Source organism: Artemia sp. Qi Xiang Cuo, chromosome 2 (genome assembly GCF_049724085.1).
Source record: "Artemia sp. Qi Xiang Cuo chromosome 2, ASM4972408v1, whole genome shotgun sequence".
NCBI lineage: Eukaryota > Metazoa > Arthropoda > Branchiopoda > Anostraca > Artemiidae > Artemia > Artemia sp. Qi Xiang Cuo.
In genome coordinates this window covers 66,576,542-66,600,694 of record NC_142795.1, presented here as the reverse complement: position 1 = coordinate 66,600,694, position 24,153 = coordinate 66,576,542, and the positions used below count along the sequence as shown (strand labels likewise).

At 37.1% G+C, this 24,153-nt stretch overlaps 1 protein-coding gene across 1 annotated transcript; it reads right to left on the bottom strand.

Annotated features, from left to right (window-relative positions):
* Positions 1 to 6,222: 6,222 nt before the first annotated feature.
* On the bottom strand, positions 6,223 to 6,978 carry LOC148955522 (zinc finger MYM-type protein 1-like). Its single transcript, XM_089107556.1, has one exon. The coding sequence runs from the start codon at positions 6,976 to 6,978 to the stop codon at positions 6,223 to 6,225; it is 756 nt and encodes a 251-aa protein (XP_088963682.1).
* Positions 6,979 to 24,153: the final 17,175 nt, after the last annotated feature.

Below are 24,153 nucleotides of genomic sequence, written 5' to 3'. Positions count from 1 at the left end.
CCTTGAGAGCTGTGGGGGAGGGGTTGTCATCCTTAAAGACCTAATTTCCAAAACTTTCAACTACGTTGAAAAAGTGGCTATCTAAAAATTTTGATTGGATGTGTTTGGGGGAAAGGTGGGCGTGAGAGGGAGGTTAGTTGCAATCAAAACACTTTCGACTATTAAAAATGGCCTTAGTCCTTTTAATTTCCAATCGAATGATCCATTTTTGAAGTTCCTAGGACAAAGATTTCAATAAAAACCTTATGTGCCCCCAGGGCATAACATATAACCCTTGCCCTTAAGACTGTGGGGGAGTGTCCTGCTCAAAGGTATAATTTCCAAAACTTTCAACTGCAATATATGCAATATATGCATGTCACTACTAACACTCCTACCACTGCTACTTCTACTATTATGACATTTGCTACTATACTACTCAATCTATTACTTCAATTATAGAATATTAAGATGAAAAGGGCGTCTAAATGGGGCTGAAATCGCAAATCAGCAATATTTTTGGAACGGCTTACCGTGATAAGGTGAAATTTACGGGGCATCATGAAAGGGATGTTCAGCTGATCAAAAGGCAAGATGTACATGCTACAACCGTTAGTAATACTGCTGCTACTACTATTACTACTACTAATACTAATGCAGCAATAACACTGCAACTACTTATCCTTCTACCACCGCAACTACTGTGATATTAGTTCTATTAAGGCTATGTATATGGATATAAAATTTGAGAGAATATTAATGACAAATTGGAACTAACAAAAGACTAAGTGTATTTAGACTATCAAAAGAGTATATTATAAGAATTGATTTGTGTATTAAGTTGGAACACCGGGTGTTGAAGGGGATGTTGAAAAAAAAACCAAAGATGATATGTACTTACTGCTACTAATGCTATTACAGGTACTACAATAGGCTAAAATTGTCTGAAGGTAATATAATTATGACTCTTGGGTGGACACAACTCCCTACAGCCCTTAGGGCAAGGCTAGTACGCTATGCAACTTGTCCGTTGTTAACATAAAAGCTTTTTATTCTTAAAAGAGGGCATGTTTGATTCTCGGTCTCCAAAAAGGCTTAAGGTATTAAGATGAAATTTTAAGGAAATGTTGAGAGGCGTGTTGAACACAATCATAATACATTAGGTGCTGCTCGGTTGTCAAAATGGAATATCATCAATATCTAAGGAATGGCTAAGGGTATTAACTTGAAATTTTCAGGGTTTGTTAAAGGGAAGTTGAAGTGTAATTGTAGGGTAACTAGCCCCCCTGTCCTTTTGGATACCTTTTCCCTAAACAGTTATCAAAATGTAGAAAAAATGGTTTGGTTGAAAATAGCCAAAAACCTTAGCAACAATGGCTACGAGTATGCCATACCCCTCCTCGAGTATGCCATACCGAGGATGCCCTCGTTGCAAGGAATGTAAATCATGCAATTAGTCCGTATTTTACATGTAGGATTAGAAAAAGTGGGGATTTTTGATTCTTGGTGTGTTTGAAAAGGCTAAGGGTATTAAGGTGGAACATCGGGGATTTTTGAGTGGTATTTTAAACTTAATTGGAAGATACTGTGTGCGTCCAGTTTATGAGAAAGTCGTATCTTCAATATCTTATGAACAGCTGACAGTATTAAGTTTAAAATTTCAGGGTATGTTGAGGTAGATCTTGAAAATTTTTCAGAGGGCAGCTGGACCACCTTCCCATGCCCGATTTTGCTACCTTTCCCCCAAAGACATCTGATCAAAATTTTTATATTAGCCATCTTGTTCAAAGTAATCCAAAGGCTAAATAACTCTGCCTCCAGGGATAACATAACCCCAAGCTTAGGGGAATCAAGCTGAATCAAAACACACAGTGTGTATACAGGCTTGCAATAGATAATTGCAATCTGCAATATCTTAGGAACAGGTAAGAATATTAAATTGAAGCTTTCAGGGCTACTACTACCCCTACTATGATTCTAAATGTGACGGGTTATGACTATGACTACTCCCAGCTGCAACAACTTGAAATTGTGACTGCAACTGCTTACAATTACGACTGCAGCCACTTGTGAATACTTTCCGGGTGGTCCCCAAAGCAGTGTCGAAAACTGGAGGCACACGGCCCAAAATATTTCAGAGTGCCGCATCCACAAAGTTTCAGCGCGCGGGGATACTGCTAATATGGTTGGTGGTTGCGCGCTGCCGAATATTTCTAGCCCCGAATTGTTTTCTGAGATTACTGAGAGGAAAATATAAGGCAAAATCCAGTATCAATGGTGCTTGCAAAAATTTTGGATTCCCTTCAAAATGGTTTTGAATTTATTTGTCTACTAAGAACTTTAGATTATTTTTCACTTGTTTCTGTCCTCTTCACTACAATATAATGATTCCTAATTAAAAAGCGTTTCAATTAGCCCTGATATTCCTCAAATATTTTATTTCTGAATGTTCTCTTCTTTTGGTTGAAAAAAAAAATAGTAATACCTACCAAATTTCTAAGATGACGAGTTAACCCGTCGGCCCATACTATAGTTAGCATCGTCTAACGGGCTAAGACGCATTTTGTTTCAAAACTTTCAAAACTTATATTACATTGCTCCCACTGTATAAAGATAATATAATTGAATAAAGATCTAAAGTATAAAGCTCTATTATTTATATGCTGTGGTTACTCCTAAGTGAGATATGATATTTGTTTCAAAAAACGTCTATCACAAGTGCCGAAGGACCGAATTTGCATTTCGGAGTCATAAAGCCAAAAGATAAAAAATCATAAAAAACACAACAACTAATAAACTGGCAAAATAATGTCAAAAACGACAATATCAGAATGGCAAAACCCTTCATTAGTCAAAAAAATTAAGCGGCAAAATTTCAGAAAGCTAAAAAGGTAAAAACAAAAAGAGTGAAATAAAATTAGCGTTAAAAAGAGTTGAAAGATATCGAACGAACATGCAACTTAGGTATAACCAGTGCCAAAAAAAAAAAAAAAAAAAAAAATATAGAAAACTAGTGGTTTATTTTATCAGTAATGAAGGGGACAAAGGTTTTTTCATACCTGGAGGTCAAGCAATGGATAGGGGACAAGATAGGTACGGTTTCAGAAACAGTACGTGGCAGGCGGTGTCTGGATGGGGAGTGTCTTTTGGGGAAAATGTTTTCCGTGCGAAGGTTTATTATTACATTTTTTGCAAAATGGAGGCACAACGTTCCTCTCCTGTGTTCAAGAGTTTCCAGTTTGGCTCTTTTTTAGAAGGAGCGAGGATGATAGCTTCCCTTTTTTAAAATTATTCTCAGGGCTCTTTTTTGAATACATTCAATTTTTTCTGATTCAGCATGGGAGATGCCAGGATGCCAAACCGGACAAGCATATTGAAGATGTGGGCGGACAAAGGAAGTAAAGATCCTTAAAGAATGGGATGGGGGGACGCTAAATTTCTCCAAGAGCTTAAGGAGAGACATAGGCGCATTAGCTCTATGGACAATATCTTCAACGTGGATATCCCACTTGAAATTGCAGGAAATTGCAACACCAAGTAGTTTAAAGGAAGACACAGAAATATCTAGGGGATAGGGTTGAGGGAAAAGGCTGAGGTTTTAAGGAAACATATTGGCATTATCACAGATTTAGATGGGGTTACTCTCATGTGTAAGTCTGCAGCGTCATCTGCATTATCATTGAGGATGCTCATAGGGTTGCTTGCTAAGTTTCTGTAGCAGGGTGTCAACAACCGTTAGGTCGTCCACAAATTTCCGTCTGTCGGGAAATTCCTTAACAATGCTATTTATCATAATAGAAAACAGGAGGGAACCTAGGAGAGTACCTTGGGGTAGTCCATTGTGGCAGGGAGGGGACTGGAATAACGATTCTGATATTTGACTAGTTGTGATCTATTTGATAAAAAGGAGGCAACCAATTTAACCAGGAAAGAATCAATATTGAAATCAGTTAGTTCCTCCACTAAAATATTGTGATTGATAAGATCAAAGGCTTTTTGAAGGTCAATGGAAATTCAATTTAGCCAGAAATTAGGGTTTTTGAGAATTTTCACAATCGAGTCAATAAGAAAAACAATGTAATGGGAAGTGGATTTGATGTTCCCGAATTGTCTCAGGTTAGGAAGAGGTAGGATGTTTTCCTTTAGCGAGTCTGCAAGGAATCCATCATATAGTCTAGAGAATTTAGGAGTGAGTGAAATAGGACGAACACCATCAGAACCAGGTTTTCATTCTTTCTTTTTCAAGGGGGTTAAGTCCCGTCTTAATTGTTGCAACAAGGGTGATAAGGATTTTGTGGCTTTATACGAGCGTAGGTAAAACACTCAGGTAATAACGCGTGTGTATATTAAAACATAAAAAGAGCATTATAAAAACAGAATAATCCAGCAATCGGTAATATATTTACTTGATTATATCTATGTCTAACAGATATATTATGATTATCTCCAGTTAAAACACGTAGGGCATTATTTTGTAAACTTCTAAGGGGACGAAGGTGAGTTGAAAACGTACTTGACCACACAAAACAACCATGTAGAAGGTATGGGTGAATAAAAGAAAAATAAAGCAATCTCATAATATCTTTTGGAAAAAAAGTGCTTTTGTTTCCTCATCATCCCAACATTTCTTGCAACCTTACCACTAACACATGAAATTTGCTCTTTGAAGTTAAGGCACTCATCAACAATCACCCCTAGATACTTTGTCGTAACTTCCCTAGGCAGAATATTTTCACCAAACTGTATTTTGTCAATCCAAGGGTAGTAATCAGGGGCGTTACTATCCAAAATATTGGGGGGTGGGGGGGCCAATAGATTTTACTGACTGGCTGGTCATTTTTACCGACTTTTTTTTATTTTGTTAATAGTTAGAAAAAAACTTAAGTTTAACTTCTTGTGCTTTGTGTTAATACCGAATCGCTATCATAGGAACTCCAACGGTTTTCTTGAATTAATTGAGCCTGATCCACCCCAAGAGGCACATCTTTAATAGGCTATACTGTCCTATGATATAGTGAACGATTTTGCTCTTATCTTGTGGAATAAAGCAATTGATGAGGAGAGGTATGATGATATTATGATTTTTATAAGCCAAAGTAAGAAATTTAAAATTTCAATTAGTATATATAAAAAGAGTCAGAATGGAAAAAACTAACTTGAATCAAAAGGCCAACCGTCTTGGTTTGGCAGACATCCAGACTTCTAGCAATTTGTCAAGTCTTTGCTCGTCAGAAACGTCAGTCCCGTAGCACATCATGAAGAGATGATCCAAACGGCCGTGATCCATTGTTGCACGTAAGCGTGTCATAACCAATTTCAGTTTGCTGAAACTTTTTTCTGTCGTTGCTGCAATTGGTGTCGCTGTTGCGGTCCACTGGTAACTGACCAGAGAGTTGGGAATATTGTCTTGACAGCATAAATTTCTTTAAATAGAGCCTCGAAAACGGTCCGATCAATGGCTTTACTGCTTTCGACCTCAGTCCTGGTCAAAAAGCATTTGAAGGCCTTAAGCTCTAACACGAGTTCCGCCGGATCTAGGCCTCTTCCCAGAAACAGCTTTGCTACTTCCGAAAGACTTGCTTAGCTGTCGTCCATTTTGCTCAATAGACACTGGTACGCTGCCTCTAGAAAAGAGGAGTTGTCATTGATGGCATCGTCCAAGCCGTTCACAAGGATTCTGAGGATACCGCAGAGCTCCTCAACATAAAACGATTTCCAGTCATACAACATGTCGGCTCCAGAATTAGGAATCACCTCTGAATAACAAGAAGGTGGACGTAGAGGACGGTGCTTAAGTCGGAACTCGTCTTCGGCTACTGAACCAAAATTTTCTGCTGCTGCTTTTGATGCCTCAATTTGCTTCTCTATCTGAGTTTTATCTTGGAGGAGAGCATCTAAGATGTCACGTGTTGACCAGAGTTTTGTATTTGCAGTCATCAGATCGAGCTGTTCATCCTGCAGCTTTTCCGCAAGAACCTTCGTTCTGAACATGACTTGGCGCTTGAACATAAGTGTAACAATAAAATCAAAGCAAGTAATGTGGCGATGCAGAGCTCGAGCTTTTTCTTTTATTAAGCTGTCCTCATGTTGTTCTATTAGCTCTTCAAGGACTTCAACAATGGTGTCAAAGCTGGCCCATAACGCTGTCAAGCTCTTGGACCTGGATGTCCATCTTGTCATTGACAGATTTCTTAGCTTGAGCATCGACTCAGCTCTCTCAAGTGCTCGTTTGTAAGCTATAACTCACTTTGTTCCACGAGTAAAGAAGACATACAGCTCCTGAAATATTTCAAACATTTTTAGAACTATGGACCTGCTACTGCAGGCATGTTCCACAATAAAATTCTCTCTATGAGCCATACAGCAAATATAGCGTACTTCCGTTCCCACTTCGGCTGATATATGTGCCTGGACCCCCAGACGAACACCAGACATGTTGCTCGGATAATCATAACTTTGGTACATGAGAGCCTCTTTGCTTACTCCTTCCTTTTCTAAGACTTCTAGGATTTTATCGGCAGTTTCTTTCCCTTTTTCTGATTCAACTGGTACTATGGCTAAAAGTCTCTCTTGGATGGTGCCATCAGAACCAATAGACCTGACGCAAATCACTAGTCTTTCTTCGTGTGCGCAGTCCGGCGTGTTATCTGCGATAATTGAATATGCGCCACTAGCATTCACAGCGGTTGCAATCTTGCGCTTAATTTCGTTACCCAGTACCTCAAGGAATTGATTTTGTGAGATACCGCTAAGGTAGTTTACCATGTTCTTCTTCATTGTTCTTTCACGCAACCAATTACTGAAATGTGGATCACAGCGAGAAACTAGGTTTACAATTTGACGAAAGTTTCCGTCACTGTCATCAGCCACACCACAAAGGGGTATCTGTTGGTTACCCAGTGTCTTTACTATGTCTATTAGGACCTTCACCCCTCGTCGGTTTTCAATTGCTTCCTTTTCTTGTTGCCTTTTCAAGGCCTTATTCTGTTCATCAAACATTTTTCAGTGCCAAATTCGATTTTGCTATAAACCGCCACGTCAATGATTGCTGACTGATGAGCGGTGCTTTCAAAATGTTCCTTCAGCTTCCCCGGGTTCTCAGCCCCTCTACTCATCATCTTGTTCCAAGAAAACAGTCCACTTTTAACCCGCGTATCTTTTGCCTTTTCGCGTTTTGGTCCGGAAGGAAACAACATGCATGCAAAGCAATAGTTTCGGTCCTTGCTGACGCTATATTCAAGGTACCTGTACTTTTGTACCAACCAACGTTCATTCTCTTCTGATGTCTGCTGCCTATCGATACGTTTTTGTGCTCCGGAAAAGCTGCTAGATACTTCTGGTTAGGACCCATTGTAAGTAAATAGCGTTTCTGATGCTCTTTAAGTGGGAATGGTCGCTTTGCGGGATCATGATTGACACGACAACCAAAAGGCAGATTTTCAAAAGTCATGCTCTTGTGAGTTTCAGCTTCGATTATAGCTGCTGACAAAACTTCAAGTTCTTTTAAGCTTTCACCTACAAATTCACACATAATGGCAGTATCGATGGTGAGAGTTTTTATTTTATTGCCCGAGGCACTGTCAAAGCGAAACTTAGCTCACCAATTATATCATACGCAACACCTATCAAGGCCAGGCACTTTGTAAGTAGCTCTTCGTTGTCCTCCGACACACTAACGCTTGACTTTCTTGTGTCACTAAGAGATTGTTCACTTACACTGATGTTTTTGTTGAAGTTTGTCTTTACAGGCTGTACTGGGCAATCTTGTTCCGGTAAAGGGGTTAACGGCTCTGATTCACTCAACGAAGCCATATCTTTAACTTCTTTTATTATTTCTGCATTCACTTTGATCATATTTTCAACAATGGAAAGTTCAACTTCGGTTCTTAAGCGATCTTTATCGGTCATCGATTTTGACGGCTCTACGGATACCTGCGCAACGGTTGATAACGCCACTCCATCGTCAGCTAAAAGTATAAAAATATTAAAAGTATAAAAATACTAAAAGCTAAAAGTATATAACAATATTAATTCCCCCCCCCCCCATAGTCTGGAAGCCCGGCATCAGGGGCGTAATTTCAGAAAAATCCTGGGGGGGGGGCAAACTTCAAAATTTTTTACCTCGTCATTGTTGAAAATTATGCAAATTCCCCCAAAAAAAAATGAATTTTCTATTATATTTACAACTTAGAAACAGTGGCATATCCAGGATTTCAGGGGGGGGGATTGACGCTCGGTTGCCAAATAAAATTATACTCAAATACTTGTAGTTGTAGCCAAGGCCAGGGGTGTTGCTAGCAATTTTCCTTTAGGGGTGGGGACGACGAATGTGTGCCGACAAAAATCGACATTGCACCGACGAATTTCTAAAAAAAAAAAAAAAAAAAAAGCATGGATCATTTAACGTTTCTCTTTAATAACGGCAAGCAAATGGTATGAAAACAAAGATTTCGGCTGCGAAGTGGCGAAAACTTCGATAATATAACTGTAATAATTTGCCAAAAGGGTCAACGTTCTTATAAACTCAGTTCAAGAATATTGTCATTTTGTTTTATTGCTTATTTGCCAATAGGCAAAATAATTGGATGGTCTGAAGCAGCATTTTCAGGGGCTTATGGATTTGCCCGACAAACTGCCTTTCTCAGTACCTTTAGGGGCGAATTCCCCCCCCCCTAAGAAACGCCCCTGACCAAGGCCGTCACTAGCCCTTTTCCATTGGGAGCGGTCAACGAAATTTGCTTCGAAATTCATAAACATGCCGACTATACTCTATATAAAAAGGCTTTCGTCTTCCAATCTCATCATAAAGGCAAAGGTATGATAAAGAAAACCGATCTGTTTCTGTGGATACTAGAATTCTGTAGGCCTATCTTAGTTTCAACGAGAGTTTCGAAGACGCAAAATTCTAGCTGGGGGGGCAAACATCAAGCTGGGGGGGGGACAAACTAGGGTCTGGGGGGGCAGTTGCAAAACCGACCCAAAACAGACCCTTGAGGGACACCGAAATCAACACTTTTAATTTGCGATTTGATTTTACCAGCACTGACAAACTGTTTTTGATCTTGGAGAAAAGATTCCAATAGACGATAAAACATATCTCGAAAACCACAATTCTTCAGCTTCACCAGAAGAATTCCATGGTCCACTGCATGAAAGGCTTTCACAATGTCCAAAAAAACAGATGCAACTTTCCACCCTTGGTCCAGAGCATCGCTCACAAAAGTCGTGAGAAAAAGAAGAGCTTGATCTGTTGACATTGCTTTACGGAATCCAAACTGAGTTTTACCAAAATACTTTTTATTCTCAAGAAAATCAACCATCTTGCCACTAATCAATTTTTCAAAAACTCTCGATAAAACTGGCAACAATGAAATAGGCCTATAATCATTCGCCAAATTTTTTTCCCCGCCCTTAAAAAGCGGAACCACTCTAGCAATTTTCATGAAATCGGGAAAAACACCAACTTTTAGGCACATATTAAATAGAACAGAAACCTGGTCGCATATTTCCGAGAAAACGTCAGCACCCGAAGCATTATTTCTCATGTTCCACAATGTGGTACGTAATTCACTAGCAGTCACTGGTTTCAGATATGCAGATACATCATTTTCCTAGTGTAAAAATTGGTGGTATGTTCCATCCTCATAAGATCTTCTTGTGGAGTTCGCTATCCGTTCACCAACAATAGAAAAATGGCCACACATATTATCTACAATCGAAGCATCAGTGTTGAAATTTTCAGGTAAATTTGAACTTTTGGAAGGGCTCAGAACAGACTGAATTACTCTCCACGTTTGCCTGGGATTACCTGCTTTTATTTAAAACTCAGTTCTATATTAATTAATGCTCGCTGTTAGTAATAGGTTATCGAGTTCACAATTATATTTCTTATATCTCACTTTCACCTCAGGAGACACTAAAGAATATTTATATAGCAGTCTTCGATTCGATATGGCCTTCATCAGTCCTCTAGTAACCCAGGGTTTTCTAGGGGTAACATGAAAAGCCGGGTTTTTAACAACTGTACAATTTTCTTTTAGTAATTTAGTTATTTATGAATACCACAATGAAAACTTTTCATTCACTTGCAGATCACTACTTTCTAAAAAGTCAAATTGAGTGTTCTTTAATTTTCTTCTGAATATGTTAAGAGCCTCATCATCCATTTTCAATGCAGAAATTTGTGGTGGTATATTTATAGCTGTAGGAACACGAAACTCTCTAATAACAACAAGACCACCAAAATGATCAGAAACATCATTCAAAATAACATCAGCAAAATAATACTTCACATTAACAAATATATTATCCAAAAGTCATTCTGAGCGCAAAGTCACTCGACTACATATATTAACTGTCAGTCTTAAACCGTAACCCAACATAACATTTAAAAAATCTCGAACTCTCGGGTTTACATTTACTGAAAATAGATAAAGATTAAAGCCTCCATAAACAAAGCATGGGCGATTTGAACCTGACAATTTATCCATTTGCCGCTCAAGCAAATCACTAAATTCCTGCACATTTCCAGATGGAGGTCGATAAACAACCACCACAAAGAAAAATTTTCCTGACTTACAAAGTTCAACCACCATTGATTCAAAAACCATCTCTTTATTCACACGTAGATCATTCCTTATTTTCATTGTAATATTCTTCCTGCAATATAAAGCCAATCCACCATGTAATCGCGATTCCATAATCTGCGTCACACAGTCATAACTATCAATCTCAAGTAGACTCATTGCATGATAAATAAAAAAACAAGTTTTTTTAACTGAAAGTAAGGAACGACATTAAAACTTAAAACGAACAGAAATTATTCCTTATATGAAAGAGGCTGGACCCTCCTCACTGCCTTACTCTTTGTAATTAATTTTGTCATTGTTTAAAAAAATTAGAGTTGTAAAAAAGTAAAAAATATGCAGAAAGAGCAATGCGTTAAAGAGAGAAGAGTCACCTTCACGTGCGGACTCGGTTATGTTTTTTTTATGTTTTAACGTTTTTCCTTACTTCCAGTTAAAAAAGCTTTTTTGTTTCTTATATAATTTTTGAATGTTTTTGAATTAATACAGGTTTTGATTTTGGCTCACCGTACATGAATAATTAAAACAAAATTTGCATATTAATTTTACTTTTATTTGGTTAAATAGCTTTCTCGAAACTTGTTTAATTTTATTTACGAATGTTTTTATTAGTAATAAATATACGTAACTTACGAATTAACTTACGTAACGAACTTCTACATTCATATATTTTTAATACGTATATTAGAGGGTTCGCCCCCTAGTCAATACCATGCTCTTTAAGCTTAAGTTCGAATTTTGTTCCAATTCTTTAAAAATGACCCCTTAATCACAAATGCCGTTAATTAGAATAAATAGCTCTTATGAAAGTACTAAATTATTATTTGCTTAAAGAGTGAGGTATTGACTAGGGGGTGAACCCAATCATATACGTAATGTTTTCTGTCGTTTTATGTTTTGATTTTGCTCCTTACTTTCAGTTAAAAACTTTTTTTATATATAATTTCTGATCTTTTTTTAAATAATGCTGGGAAATCCGCCCCCCCCCCCTCCATAGCAATGTCCCTTCCCCCATGAAAACTTCCTTCATGAAAAGATCCTCCCACATAACCCCCGACCCCCCCCCACTACCAGAACCCCCCCCCCCCTTGAAAACGTCCCATATTGTATACTTCCCAATAGCCAATGCTATATGTTAACATTAGGTAAAGTTCATAACTTTCAGCCCTCCCCCGGGGACTTTGGGGGATTAAATTATCCCAAAAGACATAGTTATCATATTTTCGACCATGCTGAACAAAATGGCTATCTTAAAATTTTGATCGGGTGAGTTTGGGAAAAAATGAACGTGGGAGGGAGCCTAGTTGCCCTCCATTTTTTTTTTGTCACTTAAAAAGGGCACTAGAACTTATAATTTCCGTTTCAATGAGCCATCCCACGATACTCTAGGACCACTGGGTCGATACGATCACCCCTGGGAAAAAAAAACAACAAATAAACACGCATCCCTAATCTTTCTTCTGGCAAAAAATGTAAAATTCTACATTTTTGTAGATAGGAGCTTGAAACCTCTGTGGTAGGGTTCTCTGAAGTGCTGAATATGATGGTGTGATTTTCACTAAGGTTCAATAACTTTTAGGGGGTCTTTACCCCTTTTTTAAAAAATCAGCCGAATTTTCTCAGGCGCGTAACTTTTGATATGTAGGAATAAACTTGATGAAACTTATATATTTCTAATCAGCATTAAAATCTGATTCTTTTGATGTATCTATTGGTATCAAAATTCTGTTTTCTACAGTTTAGGTTACCATTGAGCCGGGTCGCTCCTTACTTACAGTTCGTTACCACCAACTGTTTGATTACGAAGCCACGTTCCATTCAATGCAAGCACATCCCACTCAGAAAACTTACATAGTTCTGTTAAATAATTAAATGAACTAGAAAGACCTTGACAATTCAAATGGAAAATGCTCAAACTTCGCGGACCCATAGTAGATTTATTTCCAATATCAACTAGAAATTTATATTTAACCACTGGAAAATCCTCCACCGTTCCTTCATCATAATTCGGATTTAAGACCCCATTCCCCAGAGCATCCCAACTCAACGAATTTCTCTCAAGTTTTTTCAATCTATTATTGTCATAATCCAACTCTTTTTTTCAAGACACAAGCTTGGACACAAGGAGGAAAAGAACACAAGGAGAAAAATTAACTCTGCTTACAACAACCACAAGTGATCTCCAGTATCCAGGAGGGCCGCAACCAATAACAAAAGAAAAAACTGAAAAAAAGAGAAAATAAATTAAAAATAAAATTTATCATAAATAAAACACAAAATAAAAAGATACAACATAACATAAATAACGACGAAGACCACACTGCATTTTCATCATAAACAATAAGCAGAACAACATGGAAACCTCCATACAAGACAGTAGAACGCGTTCCACCATCTCGTACAAAAACCTCCCCGCCGCTCCACCCACTGCCCATACAACATAACCAAAAAAAAACTCATGGAAAATAAAAAGGGGAAATTCTCACTCAAATTAAAAAAGACAGGATAATGCAATCGAAGAAAAATATAATTGTTTTTCTTCATCAGGCACATACTTGTGCTAGTGCCGCTAACCACGATAACAAAATTCATCTAATAATAGCAAAAAAAATGCCTCTTAACTTCAAAACAACCAAATGAAATGCTAGAATCAACAATCAAGTAGCTCTGGTATTGGCTCATTATAAATATATTTCACTTTTCTAACACCTTCTCTCTCAATCTGAATGAATGGAGGAACAGTATAAGATACCCAAGCTGAAATACCCTGTCTACTCAATTTAGGTTTAGTCTCGTAAAGTCTCTTCCGCGCGTCACGAACACACAATGGAGCATCATCGCTGACGTAAACATTTTTCATAGCTGTATTTGAACCGAAAGTCTTATTCTCAAGTTTTTTCCCATTACGTAAGATCATAATCTTCGCCTTGGGTGATTTAACAGTCACTTTGGAAAATTGTTGTTCTTTTTTATTCGCAACAACTGTAAACTTTGAAACATTTTTTAATTCTAAACCATTGGCACATATTTCTTGAAATAAACTTTTAGCAGTAGCTACATCATTACAAACCATATTCCAGACAATAATGTTATTTTATGTAGATAAATATTCCACTGACATCAATTTTGCAGACAACAAAGACGTCATTTCACGGTGATATTTTGCCTCAGTGGATACAATATGCATTTGCGTTTTCAGTAAAATTACTTCTTCATTTACTGCATCGTAATTTTTTCCAACTTGAGCAACATTGGATTGTGTCAATTGATTGTAATGTACTTTGAGACTCCGTTACGATTTCAAGAATTTTCGAGAAATCGTCCGCTAATGACTGGATCGAAGCACGATTTATTGATTTTTTCGTTGAAGATGAATGCCCGGATTCGTCAAGCGAAACCGATCCAAATTGCTCCTCTGTTTTACGTTTACGCTTATTCCTCGTCATCACAAACCAGTAAATAAAAAATTAGAATAGTCTTACCGGAAAAAGTACTTCTTATTTATCCACGAAAGTACCGACGTGCAGTTTGCTAAGCGGTTAATTCACGGCTAACGCATAAATTGCCAACAGAAACTCCTCAAATCTTCGCTTGGAACCCTCAGCTAATAAATTGACTTCTGTTTATGCGTAATCATTAATTAGCAGTCTCCTTCGGAGGCAACGCTGTAGCGTTGCCTATAGAAAAGGCCATACGGCTCCAATGTTTTATTATTATTTATTTTATTTTTTTTTTCCAGAGGCACTTCATACGGAAGGGGTCATCGTAGAAACTTCAAAGGGGGCTCATTCAATTGGACATCGAGAGTTCTAGTGCCCTTTTTAATAGTCGAAAATGATTGGAGGGCAACTAGCCCCCCCAAGCCTATCATTCCCCCAAACACATCCAATCAAAATTTTGAGATAGCCATTTTATATAGCGCAGTTGATTTCTAGATAGAAAATATATTTTTGAGGAGGACACTCCCCCACAACTTTCAGGGCAAGAGTTTTAAGTTATGTCCTGGGGGCATATTAGGTTTTTATAGAAGGCGTTGTCGTAGAAACTTCAAAACAGGCTCATTCGATTGGAAATACAAAGGGCTAGTGCCCTTCTTATAGTCGAAAGTGATTGGAGGGCAACTAGTCCCCCCCCCCACGCCCATCATTTCCCCAAACACATCCAATCAAAATTTTGAGATAGCCATTTTGTTCAGCGTAGTTTATTTCCAGATAGAATACATGTTTTTGAGAAGGACTCTCCCCCACAACCCTCAGGGCTAGAGTTTTAAGTTATGCCCTGGGGGCATATAAGGTTTTTATAGAAGGTGTTGTCGTAGAAACTTCAAAACAGGCTCATTCGATTGGAAATTCAAAGGGCTAGTGCCTGTTTTATAGTCGAAAGTGATTGGAGGGCAACTAGCCCCCCCCCCCACGCCCGTCATTTCCCCAAACACATCCAATCAAAAGTTTGAGATAGCCATTTTGTTCAGCGTAGTTGATATCCAGAAAGAAAATATGTTTTTGAGGAGGACACTCCCCCACAACCCTCGGGGTAAGGGTTTTAAGTTATGCCCTGGGGGTATATAAGGTTTTTACAGAAGGAGTTGTCGTAGAAACTTCGAGAAAGACTCATTCGATTGGAAATTCAAAGGGCTAGTGCCCTTTTGTAATAGTCAAAAGTGATTGGAGTGCAACTAGCCCTCCCCCACGCTCTTCATTCCCCCAAACACATCCAATGAAAATTTTGAGATAACCATTCTGTTCAGCGTAATTGATTTCTGGATAGAAAATATGTTTTTAAGGAGGAAAATCCCCTACAACCCTCAGGGCAAGGGTTTTAAGTTATGCCCTGGGGGCATGTAAGGTTTTTATAGAAGGTGTTGTCTTAGAAAGTTCAGAAAAGGCTCATTCGATTAGAAATTCAAAGGGTTAGTGCCCTTTTAAATAGTCGAGAGTGATTGGAGGGCAACTAGTCCCCCCCCACGCCCATCATTCCCCCAAACACATCCAATCAAAATTTTGAGATAGCTATTTTGTTCAGCGTTATTGATTTCCAGATAAAAAATATGTTTTTGAGGAGGAGACTCCCCCACAGCCCTCAGGGCAAGGGTTTTAAGTTATGCCCTGGGGGCATATAAGGTTTTTATAGAAGGCGTTGTCGGAGTAACTTCAAAAAAGGCTCATTCGATTGGAAATTCAAAGGGCTAGTTCCCTTTTTTATAGTCGAATGTGAATGGAGGGCAACTAGCCCTCCCCCAGACCCATAATTCCCCCACACACATCCAATCAAAATTTTGAGATTGCTATTTTGTTCAGCGTTGTTAATTTTCAGATAGAAAATATGTTTTTGAGGTGGACACTCCCCCACAACCCTCAAGGCAAGGGTTTTAAGTTATACCCTGGGGCATATAAGGTTTTTATAGAAGGTGGTGTCGTAGAAACTTCAAAAAAGGCTCATTCAATTTGGAATTCAAAGGGCTAGTGCCCTTTTTAATAGTCGAAAGTAATTTGAGGGCAACTAACCCCTCTCTCACGCCCACCTTTTCCCCAAACACATCCAATAAAAATTTTGAGACGTAGTAATAAATTTTTATTAAACGTAGTTTAAGTTCTGCAAATTAGGTGTTTGAGGATGACAACTCCCCCACAGCCCTCAGGGCAAGGGTTGTAATTTAAGGATTCTCCGAATCCTTCATATTATTTCTTTGGGAAGGGATGCTCGTATAAACTTTAGAGAGGGCTCACTTGATTGAAAATTGAAAGTTCTTGTTCACTTTTTAAGAGTAAAAAGAGATTGGAGGGCAGCTAGCCCCCCCCCTGACGTAGTCTAAAGTAATGTAATTTACTTATTTGACACAAGATTGCGTTAGTTAAACTTGCTCCTAACGTAAGTTTATCGGATCAACCTATTTTGCCCCCCTTAAAAAAATTCTGGATCCGCTCCTGGTGTAAGGGCACTATAACTTTTAATTTGTAATTCAATGAACCCCGTTCCAAAGTTTATGCGACCACCTCTTCCACATAAAGTACCCCTGAAAAAATAAATAAGTATTAATTCATTGAACCCTTATGGCTCTTTACTTAGGTAGCGCTATAGCATTGCTTCTGACCTAAATAGTTGAGTAGAAATTTCAGCTTCCATTTTTATAAATATCCGAAATTATCTGAGGGGAATATGTTTGGGGGAGCATATTTTACGGCTGGGAAATTTCTGATGGGTAGAATTTAACCGGGGGAATTATCAGCAGGAAAAGAAAATGTTCTTGGAGGGGGGAGGAATTTCCCAGGGGGTGATTTTTCCAAATGTGAATTATTCAGGGAGGGGACGACTAAACCCATTTGATAATATTCTAAATTTTACATCTGAACGTAACGGGAATAAAGAATCAACGGAAATTTAAGAGATAGTACTTCATGTTCCTTTAGACGATTATTTTCGTGTCTTTTAAAAAAAGACATTTTCAAAAGACAGATTAAGTTCATTTGTATTACTTTCTCTGTGGCTGCTCAACTATGCATGTGAGGGGGGAGACTTCCCACCACTACTGTTTACGCTAAGGTTTTAGTTTTTATCTCAAGGCTTAAAAAGGAACGCAATGCGATAAAAGTCTAGCTCAAAATAACATATATACAATAATATATGCATGTAACACGAAAAAATTAATCAAAATCCCATATTATGAGTTGAGGCTCATCCAAATCATGGGCCAGGGGTCTCACCATTCCACAATCTATGAAAGTAACCCTGCAATAACTAAAAATATAAAGTATTTTTGAGTACAACTTCCACAACTCAAACGGTCCAACATTCTACAGCCCAAAGAGTCTCTCTAATCTCCTAAATCGGAAACGGAGGAGATAAGTGAAGTTCCGCCCCGTATTGGATGAGTCTCCAACCTCACTCTCCCCCTCTCCTACTGTCTACGCTAAGGTTTTCTTCTTTATGCCAAAAACGCAGCCCCCACCCCAAAGACTTTAATAAGGTACAGTTTTGTATGGGAAGAACACATAGTAAATCTTTTATAAAATACCTAAAATTACAGCCATACTTAAAATAAGGTTAAAATACATATTTTGCGATAAATGCTAAATTATTGTGGCACAAACAATCCTAAAAAATGGTCTAATCAAAACGATCCTGTTCTTTCTGCATCAAAAAATGGAATAACCTAGCTACTGTTTTTAGAAGCTATTATTTCGATTCATTCATTGTTGCGTGAAAAATTCAGGTTTTATTTCTCAGAGGCATGTAATTAAGCTGTCTATAGCAAAGGCCATAAGGCTTCAATGTTTTATTATTATTAATTATAAAAAAACTTACATAAAAATAAGTTTTCTAAGAAGAATAAAGAGCCATATTGAACTCAAGACCAGCAGAAATTAATTCCTATTATAGTTAAAACTCAAAAAGACCAGAAATTACTGTTAAAGAATAAACAAAACCCCGAACGAACAGAAATTAAAATTAACTATCTTACAAACATAAAGATAACCGGTGCAAACATAAATAAATGAATAAATCTTATATAGCTTCAGTATTTTTTATTATTTTACCCCCAGAGCTGCTTTATATGCAAGGGTTAAAAATACCATTTTGTTAAAAATAGTTGAAAGGTTCAGTAACAAAACTCTGGCATCGACAACACCCCCCAGGGCCCGGGGGCAGGAAGGGATTCTCGTATAAACTTCAGAGAGGGCTCATTTGATTGGAAATTGGAAGTTGTATTCCAGCTCTTAAGAGTCAAAATTGATCGAAGGGCAAATACCCCCCCCCCCCCCGCCCTGTTTCCCCACCCCTCCCTTAGAACTAATTCTGTTTATACTTGAAAGCCCAATGAGAGTTAGAATGTTTTGGTATTAACACACACCTATTAGGCATCTGTTCTCCTCCCTAACAAGGAAAGAAACAGAGAGTGTAAGGCAGTGGCAGATCCAGGGGAGGGGCGAGGGGTGCCCCACCCGCCCTTAACGTAGTCTAAAGTAATTTAATTTACTTAATTAAAGCAAGATTGCGGTAATTAAACTTGCTATTTTTTCAATCCATTTATTGTTGTCAATCGCTTTCCACAAGTTAGGCAAGCTGTCTATTGTTCATATATAAGGTTTTTATCAAAGAAGTAATCGTATAGACTTTGAAAAAAGCCTCATTCGATTTCAATTGAAAGTTCTAAATCCGTTTTTTTAAATCAAGAATAGTCGGACAGTAAGCAACCCCCCCCATGCCATAAAAATTTGAAACTTTTTGCAATCAAAAACGAAAAAAAATTAATTAAAAAAAACTTTCCAAAAAAGAAGTTTTTCGAAGAAAAGTAAAGGCTATTTTAAATTTAATCTCAGGAGATACAAATACCTGTTAAAATTCAAACTCAAAACGACCAGAAATTACTATTAAAAAATAAATGAAACCCAAAAGGAACAGAAATTAAATAAAAAATCATAGCAAAAAACATACAACAAGTAATAATATAAATGAATGGATAGATCCTAAAGCGAGTAATGCTTAATTTTAATATGAAAATCAAGCTTAAAACGACAAAAATAGTTTGCTATTAAAGTATAAATGAAACTTAAAACGAACAGAAATTAAATAAACAATCAATGACAACAAAGATACAATATATATTAATGTAAATGAATAAATAAATCTTAAAACAAGTGAAACTTAAATTGAATATGCAAATCAAGTTTGAATCGAATAAAAATAACTACAAACAAGAGTTTGGGTATCGCCTCACAGCAGAAGCCTAAAACCTATTGCGTCATCGGCGCTTTACTGAAAACGAATTATATTACAAATTTTTTTTTTTACTTAATATTGAAGATAAATATTAAAATTACAGTAAAATTTTGAACTGATGAGCTTTCAGCAATTAATATCATTTTACATAAAATATTCAGTTTAATTTATTAGTTCTTTCCAAGATTGGTCAAGACAAGTTTAGTTTCACTACAAACAAAATTTGGATACTGCCCCCTTCTTTAACTGTAAAAACCTAAAGCCTTCTGCGTCATTGGTGCTTCACTGAAAACGAATTACCCGTATATTACAAATTTATTCTTTTCCAGTTCTAACAGCATTGAAAATAAAAATAAAAATTACAGTGAAAAAAAAATTAGAGCTGATAGATCTTTCAACAATTAATATCATTATTTATCTAATATTCATTTGATTTTGTTTATACCTTCCACGACTGTTCAAGACTCATATAGTTTTCAGTAAGGCACCAATGACGCAGTAGGTTTTAGGCTTCTGCAGTGAGGCGATACCCAAACTCTTGCTTGTAGTTATTTTTATTCGATTCAAACTTGATTTGCATATTCAACTTAAGTTTCACTTGTTTTAAGATTTATTTATTCATTTAAATTAATATATATTGTAAGTTTGTTCGCATTGATTGTTTTTTTTAATTTCTGTTCGCTTTAAGATTCATTTGTACTCTAATAGCAAACTATTTTTTTCGTTTTTAGCTTGATTTTCATATTCAATCTATGCATTACTCGCTTTCAGATCTATTTACTCATTTATACTATTACTTGTTGAATGGTTTTTGCTATGATCGTTTATTTAATTTCTGTTCATTTTGGGTTTTATTTATTCTTTAATAGTAATTTCTGGTCGTTTTGAGTTTGACTTTTAACACGTATTTGTATCTGCTGAGCTTAAGTTTAAAATGCCCTATAATTTTCTTTGAAAAATTTATTCTTCGGAAAGTTTTTTTTAATAGATAAAAAGAACTTGTTCGCATTCACAGAACAAAACTCCACCCACTTTGCTATTTCAATTCATTTTATCTCACATCAACCTGGGTTAAAAGCACTAGCCAAACGATGTTACTTGGCTGATAGCTGATAGTGATTCATAACTGAACTGGCGATAGAGACTTCACTCATAGGTAATGAGATAAGCTCCCCTTGTACATCAGTACTTTGTCTTGCCGCTCTTCGAACACTACTACCTGTAGAATCAGAATCTTCTGATTCTCTATCTGGTTGATACTCACTTGCTGAGTTGGTCTCTAAGTCTTCGTCTGAATCAAGTAAATTTTGATATAGTCTTTGTCTGGTGTCTTATTTACTAGCTGCATGACGGTCAGAATGGGCAGACAAGTCTAAAACTATTTCACCTTCTCTGTCCCTAAACTCACTCTTAACCGCATGCATATCTTCTGTAGCGGTCTCATTGTTTTCCACACGCATTCTGTCCCCATGTCTTATTTTGCTCCAATGGTGTCAGTCTCATCTTTTTCCTGCCAGTATTTGATAAACTGTATGCCCTCTAATTCAGGTGAAGTATCTGTTTGGTTCACTGAAACTTTTTGTCATGATGGATGGCTTGAGAATATTCCACTGATGAGTGTTTCTTTTAGTGTCACTGTTTGTTTGGGAACAATTCTGATGATTCTTTGTTTGTGGGACACAACAACAGGAGCTGCTTCCCTGTTATCCGCATGTATATCTGCTGTCGCTATCTTACTGCTATAAGCGTGCATTTTTGTTGCCATCTCATTGTTTGTGTCTGTTTTGAGCTGTTTAGAGCTAATTCGAGCATTGTTATCAATGCTGCTGATAACACAAGGTTATCAGCAGAAAATACAAAGAATAAACAGCGTAAAGCAAAGGGGTTCCGAAACTTATTGGACCATGGGTCGGATTTTGGAAGGGAAGGGATTGCATACCGAATTAACACCTAGTCAAGCAACCATCGGCACAGCCATGGACCGCGAGAGCTTTTGAACGTACAACTTGGAAAAACCATGGATTCGAATAGATTTCCCGACTGAAGGCTAGTTTTGTCTGGTTTCTAATGATTCAATTATTTGACCGGACGGATAAAATGTCAGATTTTATTTGAGAGCGCAGAGTTCTGACAGGAGTCCATCTTTGACGTTGTTTCTAAATCATCCTCATCAGAATTATGCTTGGCTCTCGATCTTGTGTGGTAAGAAACGAAGTCAGTCCTTGGAGCTCCTGCTTCCCTGGATTGTGTTTTCGGTTCCTTGTCGTCCGCCAGCGCAAAATGTAAAATTATAAGGGCTTAACTTATGGATGTCTAATCGCAAAGACCCCGGAATTAGAACTCGAAACAGTAAAACAAGAAAGGAGCAAAAAAAGAAGAAGAAGAGAAAAAAAAGAAAGGTGGATTTCTGTTCGGAAATAAACTCGTAAACAGAAGCCAGAAAAAGAAAAGTAAATTTCTGTCCGGAAGCAAACCCCTAAACAGAGATCAGAAATAAAAAATTGGATGTATGTTCGGAAGTAAACCGTATACAGAAATCAGGAAAAAAGACAAGAAAGAGAGAGACAGAGAGAGAGAGAGAGAGGGAGAGAGAGAGAGAGAGATAGAGAGAATTTCTGTTTGGAACTGAACCCAAAAACGGAAATCAAACAGTTCGTGGTAGCGAACTGTAAGTAAGGAGCGACCCGGCTCAATGGCAACCGAAACTCTAAAAAACGGAATTTTGGTACCAATAGACACATCAAAAGAATCAGATTTTAATTCTGATTTCAAATATATAAGTTTCATCAAGTTTAATCGTACCCATCTAAAGGTACGAGCCTGAGAAAATTTGGCTGATTTTCAAAAAAAGGGAGAAAGACCCCCTAAAAGCTATAGAACCTTAATGAAATTCACACCATCATATTCAGCGTATCAGAGAACCCTACTGTAGAGGTTTCAAGCTCTTATCTACAAAAGTGTGGAATTTTGCCTTTTTTGCCAGAAGAAAGATCACGGGTGCGTGTTTATTTGTTTGTTTTTTTTTTTTTCCCAATGGGTAATCGTATTGACCCATTGGTCCTAGAATATCGTAAGAGGAATCATTGGAACTGAAATTAAAAGTTCTAGTGCCCTTTTTAAGTGACAAAAAAAATGGAGGGCAACTAGGCCCCCTCCCACGCTCATTTTTTTCTCAAAGTCACTCAATTAAAATTTTGAGATAGCCATTTTGTTCAACATAGTCGAAAATCTAATAAATATGTCTTTTACGATGACTTAATCCCCCACAGTTTCCAGGGGAAGGGCTGCAAGTTATGAACTTTGCCCATTGCTTACATATTGTATTGGTTATTGGGAAGTATACAGACATTTTCAGGAAGAATTTTTTTCTGGTGGAGGGGGGGCTGAAGGAGGGGGTTACTCGGGAGAATCTTTCTGTGGAGGATGTTTCTTCGAGGTAAGGGATATTTCTATGAAGGGGGTGCCGTATTTCCAAGCATTATTTAGAAAACGATCAGAAATTAAATTAAAAAAACAAGTTTTTTCAACTGAAAATAAAGAGCAACATTTGAACTTTAAATGAACAGAAATTATAACGTATATCAGGGGGTTCTCCCCCAAGTCAATACCTCGCTCTTTACGCTACAGTTTTTTTTAGTGCTTTCAAAAGAGCTATCTATTCTAACTAAACGGCCTTTGTGATTCAGGGGTTTGTGAATTAAACATTTTTTTAACTTTTAACGTAAAGAGCGTGGTATTGACTAAAGGGAGAACCCCATCATATACGTAATAAGATATACATAATAAAAAAAAAAAAAAAAAAAAAAAAAAAAAAAAAACAAAGGATACGGCTCAATAGTAATCAAAACTTTTAAAAACGGAACTTTGATGTCAATAAATGTATCAAAAGAATGGGCTTATAAGGCTGATTCTAAATATATGAATTTTATTAAGTTTAGTATTACTCATCAAAGGCTACGAGCCTGAGAAAATTTACCTTATTTTTTAAAGAGGGGGAAACATCCCCTAAAAGTGAAAGAATTTTAATAAAAATCACACCGTCAGATTCAGCGTATCAGAAAACCCTGTAACATAGGTTTCAAGCTCATATCTGCAAAAATCTGCAACTTTGTATTTTTTGCCAGAAGAAAAATATACGAATATGGAAGTTCGTTACGTAAGTTAATTCGTAAATTACGTCAGAACCAAATTTAGAGACAGCCATTTAGCAAAAGAAAAGTAAATTTTTTATGCAAATTTTGTTTACTTATTCAATGACGGCGAGCCAAAATAAAAGGTGCATTAACTAAAAACGATCAGAAATTAAATAAAAAAACAAGTTTTTTAAACTGAAAGCAAGGAGCGATATTAAAACTTAAAACGAACAGAAATTATTTCGTATATGAAAGGGCTGTCCCCTCCTCAACGCCTCGCTCTTTACGCTAAAGTTTGACTCTGTCTCACAACTCTATTTTTTAAAACAATAAAAACTTTAGCGTAAAGAGCGAGGCGTTGAGGAGGGGACAGCCCCTTTCATATACGAAATAATTTCTGCTCGTTTTAAGTTTTAATGTCGCTAGTTACTTTAAGTTTAAAAAACTTGTTTTTTTTTATTTAATTATAAATATAAACCAAAGTGGATTTCTGTTTGGAAGTAAACCCTTTAACAGAAATCAGAAGAATAAAAATGGATTTCTGTTCGGAAGTAAACCCGTAAACAGAAATCAGGAAAAAAGACAAGAAAGAGAGACAGAGAGAGAGAAAGACAGAAAAAGAGATAGATAGAGAGATAGAGAGAGAGAGAGAGAAAGAATTTTTGTCAGAATTAAACCTGTAAACAGAAATCAGAAGAAAAAACGGATTTCTGTTCGGAAGTAAACCCGTGAACAGA